This window comes from Rhipicephalus microplus, chromosome 3 (genome assembly GCF_043290135.1).
Source record: "Rhipicephalus microplus isolate Deutch F79 chromosome 3, USDA_Rmic, whole genome shotgun sequence".
Classification (NCBI taxonomy): Eukaryota; Metazoa; Arthropoda; class Arachnida; order Ixodida; family Ixodidae; genus Rhipicephalus; species Rhipicephalus microplus.
The window spans coordinates 196,958,897-196,982,300 of record NC_134702.1 but is presented as its reverse complement, the minus strand read 5'-3'; the positions used below and the strand labels follow the sequence as shown (position 1 = coordinate 196,982,300).

Sequence of the window (23,404 nt, the reverse complement as noted above, 5' to 3'; positions counted from 1 at the left end):
CGCATCCACAAAGCCCGCTCCGAAGATCGCTTTGGCGTGTCTTCTCTGCATGTGCTTACAGACACAGAAGGGCCACATCACTGATTGCTGCCGCTATCTTCTCACACCCAGTTACTTACGGTGTCCGCTTTCGCCGTGCTTTCGTCACAGTCTTAACGCTGGATTCAGTTTTCTTCCAGGAACGCGATTATCCAGCGACAGATATGGAAGCAAGCAGGCAACGCATCGGAAAAAGGGCGCCACCCACCGTGAACGGCCGGAAACACTCAGAAACTCTCTTAGTTTTTTGGAGAGCTTTTGGTAGAGTTTGCCGCGTAGTTACTTGTTGACGCCAGATGCTGTTGTCTTCAGAGGTGACAGCATGCATACAAACTCTATACTGTCGAAGATAACGGTGGTTCTGATAACCATCCTTGGCGGTGGCAGTGTGCACTGTCAAAGAACGGGTAAGCTCGATTTCTTTCTTTTTGCTGGCCACGCGTGAGGTGTATGATGAGGCAAAAGGAGACTGACCATCAAGAAGTGTTGAAAGTCTTTGCGCAAAGCATGCAGGTCGAATACTTGTTGCACCACTATCTTACCTCTTCTGTAAAGCATAAAAGTAACTATTTAGTTTCTTTTGTGGTGCATTGCACTCCTGCCAGCTGTAAACCGTATTTTCTTACACCTACCTAAAACGTGTTCATCAACTAATCAGTGCAAAATAACAAATTTTAGCATACCCGTGGGATCTCTTCCGTGGTATTCGTGCTTGCACTTGAACTATCGTGATAATGATGCGCTTAATAAGTGACACTAATATTGAACTTGCAACGACCACACTCAACGCCCATATGCTTTGATTTAGGTATTCGTTGAAGAACTCCAGGTAGTCGAAATTCTTGGAGCCCTCTACTAAGGCGTCTCTCAAAATCATAATGTGTTGTGACATCGAAGCCCATCAATTAACTATAACTGCTTGCAGAGCAGCATTCGTGGTCTTCGAAATCAAGATTTTCCGAAAACTTCATATTCGTTCTGGCGTACTATTATAACTGTGCCTAACATTTATCAATAGTACTTCCTTATGCGGGCTTGACAAATATTGCTTACCATTTTTATATCACTGAAGCTCGGCTACGCACGGCAACACCTCCATATACAAAGGGAATAAGGAAAACAACGCATATCTAGTAAGACGGCGAGATCATGCAACATAAGCAGAAAAGAATTGACGCCGCAAATCTAGTATTGTTACATATACCGCAACCAATTCCTCAGGTCCTGGAACAGTTTTAATAATGAATACGGAATAATTCGAACACCAGCATGAATAAAGAACATTATTCTGCAGCTCAACTTGATTTAACAACCCCTGTTCTTAATATGCGGTTGCCACAACAAGGGAAACTCATTTTCAACTTTATAGCTTTTTAGATTACGACAGTCGCCCATGTGTTGGTCGTCAGCTGGCTTAATTATTCTGTCACTCTGTCTGACACAGTGGAGGTACCCTATTCAAAGAAAAGTCATCGCAACAGAAAAAAAATTAAGCAGAAAAACTCGAGTAAAGCTCAGCTTTGAGAATAGCCACCAGTTACAGTTGTGCAGCTTGCAAATACTAAAATTTCATTCGCTTACTTTAAACCCACTTCAATGCGGTTACCGCAATGCACTCACACAGATTTTTTGTGTTGAGGCTTACAAAAAAACTTCTGAAAAGCGCAAAAAGTTTTTGCCCATAGAAAATAGCCCAAGGGAACATAGAAAGCTAATCATAGGTAAAACTACATTCGTGAAACAATAGAAGTGACAACATGAGCACTTCAGAAGTTATCGTAGCGCTATATTTGCAATATTCTTCACCTTCTTCATTGATGTCTGTTGTATTGCATTGGTAGTACAAAGCCCTTTATCAGAGATGTCCTCCAACGAGCAGTTTTCCTCCGTAATGCCACCCTCGTGACATAACCTTGGTGGCATGAGTATTGTCTAACGTTACGATAGCACGGTAGTAGCGATAGTGAAACTACAACTGTGCTTTCAAATTACGAAGAGCAAATGTTTGTATGCTGAAATCAATTGTCTAGTCCTATAATTGACTCTGTTTCATTAAGATTAGAAGAACCGGGGTATTTCACTGCCAGTGAATTCTGACAATAGTACAAAAAGTAGAAGACTTGAAAGCAGAGTTCATATGTAGGAAACACATTATCTCGTGAACGGACCAAAAAAAAATTGCTCTCGCTCTGTTCAACATATCTTATCTCGTGTTGTATCGTTCTGATGTCTCGTTAGCTTGAATAACAATAATTATATCGCCGCAATATTTTCACATTATTAGTACTCGCTATTTGATGAATTCAGCAAAAGCTAGAAATGTACTTGCAGAAAGTGTACTCGCCTTATCATTAATTCTCCGGCTGAAAAAGCGCAGCATCATTCTAGCCAATATTATTCAATAATGTTGTAGTCTATCCTGCCAAAAATTAGCACGGCGTTGTCACAGTGTGCTGTCGTGAAAGTTTGGAAGATCCCACGTACCATGGTAAGATCCCATCGATGTTATGGGAAGCATGAGTATGGAAGGTGACTGTCTAGAAGATTTTTTATCAGCCTAAACGTCACAAAATGACGCTTAATATATGTACAAAGGTTGCACGCACGAACGTAGGTAAAAGTCGCATGTTTACTGTTGTGTAACGATGCCAACACTCATGTTTATTAGCAACACCAGGAGCGGAAAGCTCATATGTAGTGCTCATACCAGCGAGGATAGGAGCCCTGGACAATAGTAGATAAATGAGCGTCAGTGGATGGTGCTTTACAATACCTGTCATTACCTGACGTGACGGCTATATGTATGGGTACGTATGCAGTGTTTATAGGATGTGATAGCTAACACTGCAACCACAATTGAGGCTTCACTAACATTACGGTCTCATTGAAAAGCAGTTCCGAGACATGGAATGACTCTGTGGTAGCAAGCTTGATTGCCACGCCGAATGCAGGGGTTGGATTTTATCTGGGACCATGATATTTATTATATGCGTTCGTTCGGTTCATGCGTACATACACGTGTCCTTCTGTCCGTTCATCTGTTCGTCCTTAACTTTAACGTATACATTATGGACCATGGTACATATAGCTTCGCCCACTCGCTGTCGTTGATTCGTAGAGATTAGGTGATTTTTCCTAAAGCTATAGAAATAAAATTGGCAATGTGTGCTCACTTCAATTTTTGGTTGATGTTACCTGTCAGTCACCTTCGGTGCATTCCACTTAGCTGCCGTGTATCTCAACCCAACGTGACATCTGTATTCTAGGAATGCAGCTGTAATGTCTATAAAATTGAATAGCATGAGTGAATCCCTAATTGACGCTTCACGAGAATTAAGGTTTGTTTGAAAACCAGTTGAGATACCTGGTGTGACTCTGTGATAGAATACTTAGTTGCCACGCAGAATGTTGGGGTTAGGGTCTTTCCAGTACCCTGACGCTTTTTTTATACATTCATTAGGTCTGTGCAGCCGATTTCAGCATTTACTTAACGCTCACGTGTTACATTTACCCATGTGTGTTCTCGCTGTTCTTGAATAGATATGAAGTGTCAATCACCTGAGGCGCATACCCACTTATTAGTGGCAAATACCCGCCTATGGGTCATCATGACCATCATCGTCGTCATCATAATCATCATAATAATAATCATCATCATCCTGACTACGTCCATTGCAGGACAAAGGCCCCTCCCATGTTCCGCAAGTTAACCCGGTCTTGTGCTTGCTGCTGCCAATTCATACCCGCAAACTTAATAATCTCATCTGCCTACCTAATCTTCTGTCTCCCCCTAACCTGCTTTCCTTCTCTGGGGAATCCAGTTAGTTACTCTTATTGACCAGCGGTTATCCTATCTACGCGCTACATGCCCGACAACATGTCCATTTCTTCTTCCTTGATTTCAACTATGGGTATGTGCCACCATCTGGCGGAGACTGTTCGACGACGTGCATGACGCAATTGTGACATTCATGTCGCGACGAGTGAGTAGTATTCGCCAAACCATCTTACCTTCCCATACTAATTTTAGAATACCCCAAGTTAAGGGGGTGATCACGAGAGCCCCCAGACGTACGAGGATAGATAGATAGATAGATAGATAGATAGATAGATAGATAGATAGATAGATAGATAGATAGATAGATAGATAGATGTCAAAAGTGCTTTGAATAAGCAAAGAAATACCTTTGATTTATTATTCCGATGAAATTGCAAGAAGTGTATATATGTGGAAGTATCCCAATTGTTAACTAACATTTTCGACTAGTCGCTCCTTAGACAACTCGAATCACTAGCCTAGTTATTGCAGCGTTTTCAGTCATTTGACGCAGTATCTCAAGGAAGCGATGACACTTGCTATTACATATAGGTATATTCTTTACCTTACACTCCAATATATTCCGTAACTTGGATGCTTCGACTTAGGGAAAATGACAGCTTAAGAAATACAATTACATTAGTCGAGCGATCTCAAGAGACTATTAGCTGTTACAATCAAAGCTAACATTGAAAGGCTGATCTGTGTAAGGATGCTAAAAACCTTTTTTCTAGTAAACATGCCGAAGTAACAGAATTTTGCAGCCCACTGCTCTAAAAAAATTGACCTTGTTAGGGTTTGAGTAACTTGCACGTGCCGACCAAAAAAGAAAGGAACTTAAACTTTAGCTGCGAAAAAACGGTTATTAATACTCCACCGGTATAGAAGATCCTCTTTTGTGGACCACAATACATGCGACTAACGTAATGAAAAGACTTCAAAGGGCACTATATTCATTCACATTGCTTCCTGTTTCGTCCTTATATAGTGGTAGTTATTCCCAACATTAAAATGAGAAACCTCCCTCAAGAAAGTAGATAATGCGGGTGGGTGCCGAGGTCTACCATTATTAGGTCTACCATTACCTAGCTTATGAACATGGCATAAAAATATGTGTGGGAAAGCTGGCGCCTGCTCTCTTGATTACTACATTTTAGCGTGTAAACTGTGGTCTGCTATGTAAACGCTGGTAAAGCTTGTGCTCATGCGTACCTTGAGGCTAAATTTAGTCACTCTCTGCAAGTAAAGTTCGCCGACGATTCTGATGATTCCTAACGCGAATTCAAGGTGCAGCATCGCGCTCTTGCAGATTTAAGACGCATTCAGTGTACACATGTAAGAATTTGGCCACCGGCGTTCCACTTTGGTAGCATGAGGGAGGGGGGATTCCAAAAAGTCATCACAGATTGACGTCACCATACGACGTCCGTGATCGCCAAAATGCCTAGTTTCACTATGATGTCATCATTATGTCACGCGACGTAACGTCACAGAATGAAGTCATCCCATCGCATCGTAAATTGTTCAAAGGTGGTCCGATAAGAGAGGTGATGCAACACAAAAAGAGGTACCTGTCATCTTGAAGGAAGTGCATTCCCGTTAGGCACAGAAAATTTTCGAATGGTAGCGGTGCCGCGTAAATACGTCCGCTGAGAAGAAATACAAGATAGCTTTTCTTTAAGATTCGTCTTATAAGAATGCATGGAGGACCACTTGAGTTGTTTTCCACGCCATATATATGGAGAATTATGGGATAACCGGTGATAAGTATTTATAGAGGACAAATTATATATCTCAAAATTAATGATGTGTTAAATATTCAAGAATAGGCAGTCTAGCGAAGGAGACCATTCACTAGTTCTTGTTTTTTTTCCGTAAAACGTAATACGTGAACTGAATTGTGTCTTAAAAAAGCAATGTCACCCTGAGAAACAAGGTGTATCCTTGCAACACCGTAATATCCCCTCGAATGCAGAAAGCCCGTGGGCCACTGCGATAGCTGCAAATAAATAAATAGAAATCATCAGATACTACGCATTGGGGACTATGATTTCATGCGAAGAAGATAGCGAGTCGCATCTCATTTGGCAGTTTTTGCATTTTCCGTGGGAGGTCCCGCCTGCGGTTCTTACCTTGGGACCTCCCAGTGAATTTGTACCCATAAACTTTTTCATGTTCGCACTTGATAAATAAAGAATTGATGATGATGATGATGAAAAAAAAGAAAGACGTTTGAAGATGCATCGATGTCCTTGTGTCACTATGTTAGTTTTACAGCGAAAACTGTTATTAAACCACAACTCGGGTCACGCGTGGCGCCATAGTTGCCCGCCACCGCCGGCGCTGCCGCCGCCACAGCCAGTGTTCGTAGGCGCTATCGTGAAATAATAAAAAAAAAGTTCGGCAGATACCACGTACCTTGGGAATCGACGTTAAGTGAAGCAAGCGGAGGGAAGGTCAGTGTGTCGCACTTCATTTTTATTGAGCAACAGGTCACGAAAAGACGCTAAATATACACTGTAAGCAAAAACTATCCGAGTTTGGGTTTTTTTGCGGCTCATGACCTCTGAAAACTCTCTTGCGTTTAAATTTACTACCTCGTGTAGGAGTAAAAGATAGTACATGACACAGTTTTACCACCACCTCTCAGGCAAGTAGTAAAAGGATGTCAAAATCCAGTTTTACCACGTAGGGAGTTTTCTATCACGTGATTTTTAACCTGCGTTTCAGAGTTTATTACCACGTGACTGCAAGGTGCAGGTGCTTTGGTGGCTTTTGCCCCATACCCCCCTTGTGACGCTCTCAGTGAACTCTGAAGGTACGCGAGGACCACAGATGTTTTTTTTTGTTCTTTTTTTTTGGCATCGCCGTGCCTCAGGACTGACCTCAAGTCAATGCACTTTCACTGAAACTACGGGCAGCATAAGCCCAACAAGCGAGAACAGCATTCTGTGAACGAAAAAAAAGAAAGGGGGGGGCTCTCAAAAAAGAAAAAAAAAGAAAGAAAACCTGCTGTGGAAAGTTGTCCTGCATATTTTCGCAAATTGTTGGCTTTTGCTCGGCGGGGGCCTTGGAGAGAGACGGTGCAAGAAGCTCGGTATCTGTGTGTCTGGTTGGGCTGATGGTTCTCACGTGTTTCCTACATCATCAAGCGACCGTGCGATTTTGAGCGCCTCCGAACCTGCACGTCGCGGATACTTCGCTTCCGTGCTGAATCGCGAAGATCTGCCAGTGGGAACAAAATCAATCTGGTGTCATCGTCCGTGCTTGCCTACTGGAGAAGCAATAGGCAAAATGCTTCACTCTGTCGTCGTCCCCGAGTCGCGGCCGCCAGTGACCAGTGGGAGTGTGTCGCCGGGGCAGGTGAAAGAAGCATCGCATATATTTTGTTCCACAGTAGGCGACGTCTGCATGAGTAAAGTACTGCCCGAATCGCCCACCTCATGTACCAACAGTTCTCAAACATGTAGCGCGAAGCCGATACGACGCAGACGGAACCAACAAGCGGCTGCCGGTGAGCACGAAGAAAACCCGGACGGTGGTCTTTCGTTGGAAGTATGCATACACCGCCCCGTCCCCGTAAGCTAGCGGTCACGTGTTCATTTGTGTGTGAAATAACGACGAAATTCGCGCATGATATGTGTTCTGTGATCGCCAGCTGTGTTTCGTCGGATAGCCGGGCTCCTCGAAAAGGCCTAGTACGCCGTCGGTAAGAAGCTTGTGTGCAGGCGTGCACCGCTCCTCTACGCCCGTTGCGATGAATATGTGCTGCCACAGTGTTTGTGCACCGTCGCTTAATGAAAATCATTGAGCTACCTTGGTTTGTGCGTACTTAGGTATATATTATGGACTTGTGCATCAGCAGTGCTAATACGCGTGGGGCCATGAGCCCGGTGATTATTGGATACTCAAAAAGGTGAGATCGGGTAGATTTAAAATAAAAGGTCGGTGTGACATTTAGTGCCCTGCAGCCCACCTTAAATTTACGCTTGCACCTTCAACCGTTGTAGTTAATCGATGCAAAAAAAAGAGCTCTCCTACCGGTACTACACGTTCGGTCAAAAAGTTGTGCCTGTATATATACCGGAATGTCAAACTGTAGTTGAGAACGCGTGCAGTCTGTTCGAGTGGTGTATTATTCTGCATTTGTTGTGTGTTGCTGTATGTCTGTATGTGAATCTATGTGTCACCAATTTTGCCGTTTAATAAATTCTATCAATTCTGCTATTCAATAAATTTGTCGACTCTGGGCGAATGCACCTGTCAATTTTTATTTTTACCACAGGAAATAACTCCCAGAAATCGCCTCAAAAACCTTGTGAAGGGAGTAAAAATTTACTCTCCCCATACTCGCTGAAAACCTCACTGGGGTAAATAATTACCACTCTCCCTACGTTAAAAAACTCAGTCAGCACGAGAGTAAATTTTTACCTCGATAGTAGGTAGTAAAAAAAACCCAGGAAAGGTAGTGCGCTAGAGGACAAATGGTTTACCCAGTTTTTGAGGTTATTTCAGGTCATTTTCGTTTAGTGTGTATGTACAAATGTCACACGCACAGACATCCCTTGAATAGTTGCAGATGTTTATATTACCAGTTGTTTGCATTTGCGCAACAATACCAAAAGCAACACGCGTATTAGCAACACCAGAAGCTGATACGAAGCCCTGATGCTCGTGAGGATGCGTCCCTGGACACTACTACACAAATGAACTTCAGCGCGCTGTAATTAACTACAATCGATGTTACCCGACGTTACGGCTGTATCAAATGAGTACATATGTAATATTTATAAAATTGAGTAGGCAGCACTGCAACCACCACTGACATTTCACGCACATTAGCGTCTATTTGAAAAGAAGATCGCAGACCTGGCGTAGATCTGTGGTAGAATACTTCATTACCACGCAAAATGCTTAGGCTCGATTCCAGCTGGGACTCGGACATTTATTCTTTGCATTCATCGGTTAGACGCTACCGATATCAGGTATTTCTTAAAGCTCACGCGTTAAACATATCCTTGTGTCTTCTCGCCATTATTGGGTCGATACTAAATGTCCATCACCTCTGGTACATACCCGCTTACCAACGGCACATACCCGCCCGTGGGTATGTGCCACTGTCTGGCGGGAAGTGTTTGACAACGCACGCCACGTGATTATGACATTATTTATGTCTTGATTAGCGCGTCATATTCTTCCAACCATCTTACCCTCCCATGCGAATTTCGGTTCACGCGAAGCTAAGAGGGTTGCCACGAGTGCATCCTAACGTAAGCGGCTAAATAGATAGATAGATAGATAGATAGATAGATAGATAGATAGATAGATAGATAGATAGATAGATAGATAGATAGATAGATAGATTGATTGATTGATAGATAGATAGATAGATAGATAGATAGATTGATTGATTGATTGATTGATAGATTTATTGATTGATTGATTGATTTGTGGGTTTAACGTCCCAAAACCACGCTATGATTATGAGAGGCGCCGTAGTGGAGGGCTCCGGAAATTTCGACTACCTGGGGTTCTTTAACGTGCACCCAAATCTGAGCACACGGGCCTACGACATTTCCGCCTCCATCGGAAATGCAGCCGCCGCAGCCGGGATTTGAACCCACGACCTGCGGGTCAGCAGCCGAGTACCTTAGCCACTAGACCACCGCGGCGGGGCGATAGATAGATAGATAGATAGATAGATAGATAGATAGATAGATAGATAGATAGATAGATAGATAGATAGATAGATAGATAGATAGATAGATAGATAGATAGATAGATAGATAGATAGATAGATAGATACGCTCAAAGCGGCTGAAGTTCGCTAAGAACTGCTTCGCGTTTAAAAAAGCTTAGTACGTAAGGTCACAGCGGGGCTCCAACCCTAGTCCGCTACGTGCCAGCCAAGTATTGTACCACTGAGCCACGCAGGTGCTTCGGACTTGTTGGCAAACTTGCCTTAAGCAGGCTTGATGTCGGCAAAGCAATCATGTTAATACGGCCCATAAATCGTTTTAAAACAGCGGGAAAACAACAAGTCGTCACATAAAGCGAATAGCGTGAGGAAACCCATTAAAAAACTTCACTGATTACCTGTGGCACATACCCACTTCAGGTATAATTCTTTATCGTCGTCAGCCACAGCATGAACAGTTTTCACAAAATTCCATGCAAGTGTTTAGCGGATACAACGCTACTCAGAAAAATGACGAAAAATAATATAGCGAAGGCGGGTCTACTACCTAGTAATTCCTACTAATAAAGCCATAGTAGGTACCCAATAAGTGTGCTTGCAGCATTTACCCAATTAGTGTTCAGAAAAGGCTCTGAAAGGACGCTCTTCTTGCTTTCGCTGCGACTCTGCTGTACTTTCCGCGCAGGCCTGGCGATGCTTTTATGACACAATATCTGCTTCAAAGCGCGTATATGTTGTCATCGAAACCTCTAAATGCTCCGGTGCAATAAGGGGAACATTTTAAGTAGCAGTTTGAGGCATACTCAATCAACGTTTCACTGAACCCAGCTGAGTCTCTGGAGTACAAGTGTAATGCTTGTAACATTCTTATGAAAATTGATAGCCAACTTTTAACCCTTTGTTTCAGCTAGCGAGTGTGGCAAGCCCGTCGCCACCTCGCAGCCCCCGAGAGTCCGAGTAAACGCTGTTCCCGAAGATGCGGAGCACGGTGTCTGGCCCTGGATGGCGGCATTGCACTTGAATGCGCCGTCGCCAACCACAAGTCACTTTTGCGATGGCGTCCTCATTGGAAAAAGTCATGTGCTTACAGCCGCGCACTGCATTGAGTAAGCAGCTTCCTAAATGAGCATTCTATCATGTTTATGTCTGTCTATGTTTCTTTTTTTATTCACCAATGCTATGCTCTGCTCTCTCTTCCCCGTTCTCTTTTTCTCAACATTCAATCTCACGCCTTCACTTCCTCTTCCTAACCCCTTCCTGATACGACACTTTACAAGGCTCCCTTTTGTGCCGTTAGCAAGCCTTGATAGCCTAGTAGTTAAGGCTCTCATCTTTGGATCGGGAATGCACGTGCTCAAAAACCTGCGCTTCGTGAAGATTTTTTGCGAAGATTTACTTTCTTTCAGTCTCTTTATTTCTCTTTTTTTCAACCTTTCCCTCTTTTTATCACCCCTTGCATACGCAGGACACCAGGACACCATTGGCGGGAGGGATTTAATATGAGAGCCGAATAAAAATAATAGAAACAAGACAGCACGTAGCGGAGCGTGTTTGTGTATTTGCGCATGATCAAAGGCATTGTATGGCTAGCTAGAAACAGCATTGCTGTTGAAAAAAAAGATCTCGTCTATCCCATGCATTGTCGGAATCATTTCAACGTGAGCCACTATAGCAGTACATCAAGCCATATTTTTTTTTTCTTAAGTGAAGGTTTGCGATTTTTTCTCGAACCCAATTTTACGTTACGGGGTGGCAATGTGACCTCATACGCAGCGGTCGTCACAGTATACCCGCTTCGTTCGACCGTACCTTTGGGAGAAATAGCGAATGCCAGATAACGCTGGTATGGCGCCCTTTTTCCGAAACAGTTTCATCCACTGGCGTTGTTCAGTCGTAGAATACTTCACTATATACCAGGTGAGGTATCCTATCAAAGGATGATCTGACGTAAACTGATAATCACCTATAGCACATACCTGCCCCTGATTGGCCGTGTTATGCGGGCATGTGCCGCACGTAGCCGGTACAAAGGCTGTTATGACGAACGCAACAGCAAGTTACGTTATCCATGTCATAACACAGAAGTTTTTGCGTTGTCATTCGGCAGCAGAGCAACTATGCTTTGGTCTCTGGCTTTTATGAAACTAAATTGTTCAAGGTAGCCAAACAAAAACTACACTCCTTACGTCCCATTTTTTTCATATGTTTATTGTTGGCAGAGCACCCTTCATATCGTCATCATTCCCCTTCTATTCTTAAGCGTCTATGTTAGTGTCAAAAGCGACAATGAAAACCTCAACGGGCTCTCGCATATTCACAGCGGTATCTTTCAGAGCTTGGTTGAATCTCAGATAACCGAAACAACTGCAGTCGTTGAAGAAAATTGCTGATTAAATCTCTAATGCACATCAAAACATTCGGTGTGTGTTTGCTCCCAGAATGTCCCATTATACTAGAAACAGCACACCGACATTTCATAACACCTCCTAGGAAACCTACGCAATCTATACACATTTCACGATGTGTAGGAACCTCAGCTCAGTCCAATCAGTTCACCGATGATCACGTTCTTCGCTGGTTGAAATGTAATTGCCCAAACAGTCAAATCATTGCAGGGCGTACGCATCCCCCTAGAGATGAACTCCTCTGAAAGCTGCTTTAGCTGCAATATGGCCAAACCATCGAAAGCACCGTTCTCACTGGGTCACTGACGGGGTGTTTGTCTCCTGACACAGAGGCACCTTTCCTTCGACGATGGGTGCCCACGCTTTCTTAAAGATAATTGTGACAAAATCACATAGAAATTATACAATTGGTACGTGCGTGTGGGCCCGTGTGCTCAAATTTGAGTGCACGTTAAAGATCACCAGAAGGTCGAAATTTCCGTAGCCATCCACTACGGTGTCTCTCATAATCATGTGGTGCTTTCGGGCGTTACACCCCACATATAAATCAAATCAGTCAATTAGTATGTGAGGTATGCAGAATAAGATACAATATACATGTTGTAGTGAAGGTATATGTTACGAAAAGCAAAAAATGTCGCCCGGGATATGCATGTAATCTGCAAATGTCGTCTAAAGACGCTAGTCGCGTGTGGAGAGAGTGAACTAAACATTTATTTGATGTTTCCCGCAAGAAACTTGGTGAATGGTATTCCGGAGGCGCTGCGTTAGTGCCTCGAGCGTGCAGCGGAGGTGAACGAGCGCATTACGTTACGTCACATGTGAATCATAAGCGCCATCTGCCAGTTTTTTTTGGAAAACAAAGCGCGTGGCCCTGATTCGGGCATGCGCGCCCGTCTTAGGGGTGATAAGGTGTAGAACGCAAGGCGACGGGTAGGTACCACCACCGCGTCATCTTAGCAAAGCATTGGAAACACTCGCTTCTTCGTGCAAACGTGCATGGTGAGCGCAGCGTGATAAACGCTACTGTGCTTAGAATCACCTATGTATACACTTTCTAGTATCAGATGCACATGCAGAATATATACGTGTTGTTATGGTGCCTCAGATATGCGCAATAATTGCTTTTAAAGATGATAGTCTTTCTTGGGGACCTTCGACGCAAAAATTTTGGTCTGTCTGTCTGTCTGTCTGTCTGTCTGTCTGTCTGTCTGTCTGTCCACTCTAAACGGCATCGGGTACTTGAAACGGCCGACCCTATCCACAGCGCCCACCAATGTTGTTCAAGGTTGAGCGTTCGTGCTTGTGCAGTTTTCAAATAGGAAGCAATTATTGCGCATGTCTTGGGCACCATAAGAAGACGTATATATTCTGAATGTGCGTCTTTTACTAAAAAAGGTATACATATGTAATTTTAGGGATCGTAGCGCTTATCACGCTGCGCTGACCATGCAACGCTTGCACGGAACGGAGAGTGTTTCCAACGCTTTGCCTAAAACGAGGTGGTGGTGGCACCTACCGCCGCCTTGCGTTCTACACCTTATCACCTCTGAGATGGGTGCGCATACCCGTCTCAGAGCCACGTGCTTTGTTTTCTAAGAAAACTACCAGATGGCGCTGATGTCTCACGAGTGATGTGACTTGATGCGTTCATACGCCTCCACTGCCCGCTCGAGGCACTCCAACACAGCGCCTCCAGAATATCATTCACTGATTTGCATGTGCAGAACATCAAATAAATGTCTTGTTCACTCTCTCCAAACGCAGGACTATCGTCTTTCGGCGACATTTGCAGAAACACACACATACGTGGCCAATTTTTAATTGACCACCGCACACGTATGAACGCTGTATCTTGAGCAACATTGGTGGGCACTGCGGATGGTGTCGGCCGTTCGGGGTATCTGCTGGTGCTGTTTGAGTACCCGGTTCTCGGTAAGGATGGACAGCTGACAAGTGTACAGACAGACAAACCAAAGTTTTGCGTCGAAGGCCCCCAAGAAAGACTATCGTCTTTAAAATGATATGTATGGTTTAACATCCCAAAGCCGCCATGTGATCATAAGAGACGCCAGCAAACAAAAAAATAACGTGAAGTTGGTTGTTTTTCAACGTTATGAACTTTTTTGCAGACAAAACTCTGCATGGATGCATTTGAGCACAAGCACTGTTCTTTGAGTGATAACAAACGCCCTTGAAAGGACACAAAGGCAAAAATTATGTCAATGTTGATCGCTAAAATACCAGTTCATAGACCTCATAGGGCTACTGTTGTGCCAATGAAGAACTTACTTTAAAATATTCACGTTTTAGTTGAAATATTCACTACGCTTTTTGAAATATTCACTACGTTAGCAGGCTTCAAATCCCTCGCATATTAGTGGCCACCTCGCGTCACTGTTGCCATGCACAACGTGACCCGGCTTTATTGCCCGGTCATCGAAGCTCTAGTAACAGCAGGGCGAAAGTAGCGGGAGCCACAGTAGCAACAACGCCAATTGCACAACTTTCTGCTGTAGCGCCATCATCACCATCATCATTTCTTCATCACCGCGCCGCGTCTCTCGCGCAGCTGGCGCTAGCTCGAGCTGCGCGAGATTTGGAACGAGCTTCTGGCCTGGCGGCTTGGACGCTGGTAGTCGACGTGGCTCCGCTTCAGGCCTGCAATAAAGTGGCGAGATCGGCTCGGCCCCATCGGCCGCCTTCGACGTCATCTCACGTCTCTCTTCTCTCGTCGCTACATTGGTGACCCGGAGAACACGCCCTTCGCCGAGCGGCCCGCGGCCATGTTCCCCCAACTCTGCCCACCAGTGCCGCCGTACCAATCAACTTACCCCAAGGTATGGTTTATGCAGCTCGACGCCGTTCTTGCGGTGAATGGCATCACGGACCAGCTGCTAATGCATGCCATTCTTCTCGACGCCCTACCGGTCGAGTTGCGCCATCTCGCTGCCACTTCAAGCACCAGCCCGCAGCCTTACGATGCGCTCTGCACTGCGGTGCTCGCCCGCAGCGGCAACACATACCGTCCGCTTCCGTTTACCCGCACCAGGCAGGTTTCCCCGGCGTCGCAGAGCAAGGTACGCACGCAAGCGCACGCAGAGCAAGCGACGGCACGCGACACCGTGGCCCTCGCCGTTTCCGCGACCACCAGCTCAGACGTCTCGGCCTCCTCCTCGCCGCAGCTGCTGGTCAGCTCCTCGACGGTTCCCCCTGCCGCTCCGCCACCTGCCACTGGTGCCAGCAATGGCTTGCCGGGTGCCTCGCCACATTCCACTCGCACCTCCCCGGCCAGCAGCCGACCACCCTCATCGTCCCCGCTCCCCGCCCCTCTCCCTGTCTCTGTTTCGTGGTCTACGACGGGCCCCAGCGCCGTGCCTTCGCGGAACCAGAGCCTGCCCTCATCGTCGGCGTCGACACCGGCAACCACCAAAGCAACTGCCACCATCGCCCCTCTGCCCGTGGCGCCGCAGCAGGCACCTGCGTCGAGACCCGGCGTCGCACAGGTGGTTTCGGCCAGCCCCAGTCCTCGCACCTCTGGTGCCCCCCGGCTCATCCAGCAGAAACAGCCGCAGATCCTGCCCAAGCTGTCGAGCGGCAGGGCGAACATGACGACGCCTTCGGCAGCGGCTACCACCCGGTCCCAGTCTCCCCGGGCGGCCCAGCACAAGGCCACACCGCGGCCCGCACCTGTACCGGCGCCGCAGCCTGCGACCACGGTGCAGCGCGGAGACGCGATGGGGCTCAACACGGGGTGTCCGCTGCTCATCGGGAACCCCGCGGCAGCGCAGCCGGGCATGTTTCTGGCTGGACCTGCGCACGGCACTTTCCTGCTGAACCAGGACATTCCGGGCCTGGGCCACAGCCCGATTCTGATACAAGGCGCACTGGGGCAGACCCAGAGCTCTCTGGGACAGATACAGGGGGTCCAGCTGGCCCTGCGGCCACCCCATGCCATGGGCCTGACCCTGGGACCTCAGACGGGGCCCAGGCCCCATGGGAGACATCCAGGACCGCCTGGCACCCCGACGCTTGTCATCCCACAGAACCTGGGGCCAAGGCCCAACATCTTTCTGGCACCGCCACGCATGATGTCGCCCCCCTCGTTTGCCATAGTCCCGGGACAGCCACTGACGCTGCAACAGCTGCAGGCCATGCTGCCCACGCAGACCAGGCTGGCCCAGCCCACACTGGGTGCGTTCCAGACAGACCAGCACCAATCCCTGGTGCAGATACCGACGTTCACCCAGCCGCAGATACTGGCACATGCCCACCAGCACCACCATCATGGGGCCCTGTCGGGACCTCTAATCTCGACAGGCGGCAGTATAGTGTCCTCTGCACCCAGCGCCAACATTGTCACCCACCATCCTGTCATGACCTCGCGACACACGGCCCACTCTCGGCCTGTCCGACCAGGTCACCGTGAGACCCGCTTGACGGCTACCACAACGACTCGGCACTTCCTCCTGCGTCCTCTGCGCAACTCCCAGTGTCGCCCGCCAGAGACCGCTGCCTCTTGATGGCCCATAAACGTTGACAACCTGGACCGGCCAAATGAACACTTTATGGATTGCCGTTCATGTATATAGCATTTGTCACTCTCTTTCTTTTTCACATGCCTTCAAATCGCGCAAAGCGCTAGGGGGGAGCCCTGTAGCGCCATCATCACCATCATCATTTCTTCATCACCGCGCCGCGTCTCTCGCGCAGCTGGCGCTAGCTCGAGCTGCGCGAGATTTGGAACGAGCTTCTGGCCTGGCGGCTTGGACGCTGGTAGTCGACGTGGCTCCGCTTCAGGCCTGCAATAAAGTGGCGAGATCGGCTCGGCCCCATCGGCCGCCTTCGACGTCATCTCACGTCTCTCTTCTCTCGTCGCTACACTGCTATGGACTCTAAGATGGCAGGCGTGCTTTGTTCAACTGGATCCCGCTAGTTAGCACGACCTGTTCAGTTTAACCAAGCAAAAATTGAACTTTTGAACTACTCGCGTCATTACCCATAGCAACGTTCAGAGGTCTTCTTTCCATGACTGAAACAGATGCGTACAAGCCGCATTCTTCTACGTCTTTCAATGCATGAAACGTTTTTAATTTAGTGCAGCTGTGAAGGTAGGGTAAGTAGGGCACCGCTGTTGATAATATTGTTATTTTAGACATTGTCATATATTAGGCTTTCACTCTGACACAAATCGATATTTCACTTTAGTGACCCTTAAAAAAATCTTGTTTCGCGAAAATTCCGTCATTGGTGTCGGTGCCATTGGTTGAGAGCGAAAAAACTCCAGGCCTGCGCGGAAGGCACACCACGTCAAAGCGAAAGCTAGAAGAGTGGTCTATCAGAGCCTTTTCAAAACACTCATTGTGTAACTACTGCAAGCACACTTGCTTGATACCCACTAGGGCAATAATATTAAAACTTTTGGGGTAGTAGGCTGGCATTAATTGAAGTGGGTATGAGAAGTTATCACTGAAGTTGGTATGCACAACAGATACTAGGAGAACAAGAATAAACTTTCGTAATGTGTTGCAGCATTGGATGACCTACTCGTTAGGCTATTCGCGTTGTGCGACGACGGCTTGTTTTTTTTTTCTCTGTTTTAAAACGCTTTGTAAATCGTATTATCGCGATTGCTTTCCCGACATTAAGCCTGGCTAAGGCAAATTTGCTAAGAAGTCCCGAGCACCGGCGTAGCTCAGTGGTATAATACTGGGCTACCACCCAGCAGTCTCTGCATTTGCTGTATAATCAACGACTTTGCATGATCAAAAAATGAAGCACCTTTGCACGGCCAAAATATCAGTAGACATAAGAATGAAATAATAAAACGTTCTGCGTCTGAGATGGGGATTGAACCCGAGTCGTTTGCGTTGCAAGCAGGCGTACTACCACAGAGTCACGGCTCTGCTTGTTATTGCCTTTAAAATAATTTCCTCTGCTATGCAATACAGGAAAAGTAGCTGATGCTTTAGAAACACACACGTCATGCATGTGAGCTTCTTAACACCACATGAAATATTGTCGTATTATTGCGTGGTTCAAGCGTAAATTTCCATCGGGCATCAAAACAAGGGTTCATCATATTGACGTTATTATTTAAAGCTAGTCACCCGATACAAAAGGCACACACGCTAGTGTACCCTTAAGGTCACGTAGTGGGAACATAGCAATTTTGAAATGATTTCATACACTGAGTGTTCGAAGTACGCCCTATGAACAGGATAATGCTATCGCATGGAAGTAGGAAAGGCGAAGCTTTAGTGTCCCCGAAATTTCTATGCCTGTTTTGTACAATTCTTCAACGAAATAAAGGCTGACCCCTATATTGTATGTTTAGTTGCAAATGAAGAATATTGCGTTTGCCTTCGATTGGTAACGTGCCTCTAAAACACCCAGAGATAAAAGTTTAGCTGAAGCGTTGCAGCGAAACACGCTTGTACAGTGATCACATTTGTCAGCTTGTTTGTCCACTTGATGGAATGTTTTTCCTCAGTGCCCGAGGTGGGAAAATATAGAGCGAGCGCATTTGCTCGCAGATAAACTAGTGAGTGTGGGAATCTGTTGGTGTTTCAAATTCAATTTTTTTTACTTCTTTCCTATAATGACGTAACTGTTGCGGCGTTGAGCTATCCAGGTTTGTTAAAAAAAAACTGAGGGCCGTGTGCAGCTGCCGCTGTGTATACGTAAATTTGTTACGTTAGTGCAACCGTTCAAGTGTTTCAGCTATTAAGAACTACACGGCACCAAACATTCATTTTCTCTTGCTAATACGCTTTGAACCAATATGACGAGGAAGCACATAAAATGAATGCATTCGCAAAAAGTTCACTCGAAAAGACTGACGGTCCGACGTGTGTCCTGTGCAGTGCGATTGAATAGGCGAAAAGCGCTTCGCTTCGATAGCTGCCTCACTACTTAGGACTCAAAAAAAATAACAGTCAACACTGAAGTGGCCCTCTCACTCGCCCACACAATCACTTGTCATGGCATCACAATTGTGACGTTCACTCAGCATTCTATTATGATTTCAGAATTTCTGTCTTTCCCGTCACTGCTTGCCATGGCAATCAATTACTTCGAAAACATCTCCTGGATATATCAATTACACACAAGAACAAATGAGTGACTAATATACATTTCAGAGAGCACTTTTGAATAAATACAATAGGATTTTGCTATTGCCAGGAAAAAAGCTTTTAAATATACATTAAATTGAATTTAAAACAAAAAACACAAATTTCAGGGTTAGCGGCGGTGATGCCAGAATAATAGTGTGGTAAGTCATATTTGTCTTTGAGTAGGTATATTGACAACATGCTAACGCTATTGCGACTAAGACAACTCACGTGTTAATATTTCGACTGAAGGTGAACCCAAGTATTGGTGTCGTGTAAAAGCGTTATTGGAAGTCTCTTTTGCAGTGCCAAGCTTTCCAGCGAAGTCCGAGTCCATCTTGGCTCGCTTTTCACAAACTTGAGGCTGCCCGGAGAGCAAGTCATCGAGGCAGAGGAGATATGCGTTCACAAGAGCTTCCGCAGCGGACAGGAAATGGTGCTCGCTGAAAGTGTTTCTGTGACACGCTCAGATAAGTGCGCATAAACGAGAAGCCTGTGGTGAAACAAGTGTATCGAATCTTCTATTATATTATGAGGCATTTATGAACGGCTTTAGACGCGTAATACCTAAACTTCGCATATTGAAACCTGACTGTGGGTTCTAGTTTTGCACAGTAAAATGATTTGCAACAACGAACCAGCTGTTTTGCCCTAAATAAAAAAGAATAGCGATAAAGCCGCAAGCTTTACATGAATAAGATAGCAAAAATGTGACATCAAGAAGATAAAGAAGGTGTTTGTGAATGAACGTGGGTCGGTGATTTGATTAGCGCTTGAATCTATGTGGAATATTACAAGCTGTGAAAGTTTTCGCGTGAATAAATGTAGTTAAACTTATTGGTAAGTGATTCGCTAGAGACAATCATAGTTCAGAGAAAGCTTTTATCTTTTTTTGCTTCTTGCACTTGACTGGTCTTGGAGGAAAAAGGAGTAATTCTCAAACGGGCTTGTGCACTTGCAACACCTATTCTCCGAAATCTGCCTCCAGATATATGGAGCGTGCCAGTGTTTACTGTCAGTGACAGGAAAACGCCCTTGTCTTCTTTTTTTCTTGAGTAGCCGCAAAAGGGGCAGGCTGGGGGTTAAACTCTGCTACAGTGGCACCTTTTCCTGCAAATAAATGCCAGCCACCCAAGCACAAGAACAATTTTCCTGCATGGCCTTCAAAAGCAAATCACGGAAGCCGCTCAATGACCATTTCCTTTCTATTTTTGCAGTTTTGTTTGTCTTTTTTGTTTCGTAATTTTGTTCATTAAGATGTTGTTGTCTGCTTCATTCTTTGTTCTAATACGTGGTACGTGCCCCACTCCGAACGATACCTCTCTCACCCTACTCTCTTTTGCTTACTCAAGCGAATAAGACGAGAACTGTCTGGCGCAGTATACGTGACCACTGTAATGTTCAGTAATCTCTTCCATTTGTTTCTTCAACCACCATGCCGATATGTGAAGATCGAATAGTGTCACGCTTGTTCGTAAGCCCTGACGAAGAGTCGTTCACTGGTCGAAACCATTGGTCAATATCAAATCAAAATCTAACCAAAGTTTATTTTTTGCATAGTGTTGTGACAGCGTGAAGGATATACAAAAGATGGTCCTGCGGTCAGGGAACCATGACGGTGCTCTTTGTACAGAATGATCAAATACAAACTGAAAAATATGCACAAAAATTAAAAAATAGCTAACTCATCAAAAGAAAACACACACACAAGGGTGCAAACGTTACGCAAATGGACTACTGCGATAATATGACACAAGAGAGGTTGCGCATATAACTGTTCTTCATTCGTAAAATACTAGAATAAAGAAATAAAAGTTCATTCCGACAATGAAAACATGCAGAAAAAGCCACCATGATTAGTGACAGGACAAAGAAATTGATTTTCTTGTGTGATTAAAATGAAAAATTAAAAAGCGCCTAAGGTACAGAGTACACGTTATCATTATTTATTGGCTAAATAAATGAGCTTTACGTGTTTTTTAAACAGTAAGAGATAACAATGTTTTGATGGGGTGAGGAGAGTATTCCACGATTGGATAGCATTAAATCATGCTAATAATGCTGTCATTTTGCCGTAGTTTGTATATGCTTTCGGCAGCAAGATTTTATGTTCTTAGCGAAATGAGTGGGGTTATTAGTCTTCAAGGAATGCAAGGGAACAAATTTATGAGGGAGATCCTGATTTAGTAACCTGAAGAACATGGTGATTAGGTTTATTGCGAATAAATAGTGACGAGCGAATTATTTTCCTTGTGTTTAGTGCTATTTTTATTGCGACTAAAGCTTGAAATATAGTGCAGTGCCTGTTTTTTTATGTGTTAAATAGATGAGAAGTGGCACTTATTCGTGTAGCCATAGGCAGCATGGCCGTAATTAATATGGCTATGAATGAATGCATGGTAAAGTGAAAGGAAAGCAGGAGTGGATAGGCAGTGTCTACCTTTTGTTAAAGATGTTGAGGCCAAACATTTTTTTAGGCTTAAGAATTATGTTTTTTCAATTTCCATTGTTCATTGAGATAAACACCAAGAAACGAAATACACTCGCCAGAAGATATGAAGGGGGCATTACAGATTGCCTGATGCCAAAACTGTAGTCTTCTTTGAGGATAACAGAAAACAATAAATTTATTATTATTTGGATTTAGGATCAAGTCACTATTATGACACCAAGTAAAAACGTTAGTTCATGCGCTATTTATATCAATATTCAACAATGTTAAAGATACATCTGAGTTTGTAGCAGTTGTATCATCCGCATATAACATGCATTGTGAAAGTGTAGCGTGTTGTAAAAGGTAATTATTATAGAGAAATAATGTTTATGGTCCCAAGATTGAACCTTGAGGAACCCTTTGATCAATTACTTTAGTGTCTGAAAAGCTACTGGAAAACTAAACTGTTACGTTTTCGCCAAACAAACAGTTTCTCAAGAAGACCAACGCTGGACCTGTTGTTCAACAGGCTTCTATTTTTTTTAGTGACCTACCATGAAGAATTGTATCAAAAGCCTTGGAAAAGTCTAAGAATACACAAGCATTAGTTTGTCCTTTGTCAATGTAATGTTTAATGTAGTCTGTTAGTGAAATTACCGCCAAGTTGGTTGAAAGGAAAACGGAAACCTGAACGGAAAGCAAAAACCGAATTGGCAATCGTTCAAGAAATTAAATTTTTTAGGTAACCATTCAGGCGGCTGAAAAACAGTTTCTTAAATATTTTGCTCATGAAGGATAAAATAGAAATAGGTCTATAATTAAAAATATGGACCCATTACCTTTCCTAATGAAATTATTAGAACCGCGGAGTGTACTCTCTTGTATATATATATATATATATATATATATATATATATATATATATATATATATATCTATATAAATATATATATATATATATATATATATATCACGTTACTGCAATCAAATTAAGGTTACTAGAACTTTTTGTGCACGCTTGACCACTTTGACCAAATAAATTCATATTTTTGACCGATACCTAAATCAGTAACTGTTAGAATATAGCAGCCACGCCGCGCTGGTCCAGTGGCTGAGGTACTCCACTTCTGACCCGCAGGTCGAGGGATTGAATCCCGGCTGCGGCGACTGTATTTCCAACGGAGGCGGACATGTTGTAGGCCCATGTGCTCAGAATATGGTGCACGTTAAAGAACCACAGGTGGTCGAAATTTCCGGAGACCTCCACTACGGCGTATTACATAATTATGTAGTGGTTTTGGGACGCTCAACCCCACATACCCATCTACCTTGGGATATAGCAATTGAGCAGAGTATGCAGACAGCATATTTTGCTACAATAAGTACAGCAAAGTGCATTAGGTATGCAAGTAGCCAAAATAGCATAAAATGCATTAAATTTGCAGTCCTTGGGCCAGCTTGCCTAAAAAACCATTTATACAGGCACACATTCTTCATACCATAGCTTGTGAAGTAGGCAGGCAAAATCCCACCAGTTGACACTTATTTCTATTGTAGTTTCTCTGGAAACGTGTATAATTATACGCTTTCTTGTCCAACAGAGGGCCAACACTCAAAGCTTTCAAGAAGTGTCAGATTGAAATAAAAACTGCCAGTGGATTTCTGTGCGACTCAATCAAGACCCAATTTCCTGTCTGTTTGAACGTTGCAGTACGATATAGGTGTGATCAAGCTGAAAGAACCTGCTAACTTCAGTCGCACGGTGCAACCAATATGCTTGCCTGAAACGTATGCAGAGTTACCAGACAACACGCAGCTCTTCGCAGCCGGATGGGGCAGTGGCAAAGAATGTGAGTTTCATATCAATATTGTTTTGTTTTAGGAACTACAGCAGTT

At 44.6% G+C, this 23,404-nt stretch overlaps 1 protein-coding gene across 2 annotated transcripts in view; it reads left to right on the top strand.

The window, feature by feature from the left end:
• Nucleotides 1-292: 292 nt before the first annotated feature.
• LOC119164826 (chymotrypsin-C) overlaps nucleotides 293-23,404 on the top strand; it is a 31,792-nt gene continuing 8,680 nt past the window's right edge. Inside the window, exons 1-4 of one of the 2 annotated variants that reach the window (XM_075890648.1) lie at nucleotides 293-446; nucleotides 10,462-10,660; nucleotides 19,381-19,510; nucleotides 23,220-23,358. In XM_075890648.1, coding sequence (XP_075746763.1) covers nucleotides 362-446; nucleotides 10,462-10,660; nucleotides 19,381-19,510; nucleotides 23,220-23,358 — 553 coding nt within the window. In that variant the 5' untranslated portion in view covers nucleotides 293-361. The remainder of the gene's footprint in view (nucleotides 447-10,461; nucleotides 10,661-19,380; nucleotides 19,511-23,219; nucleotides 23,359-23,404) is intronic. The other variant, XM_075890649.1, reaches the window with a different exon arrangement.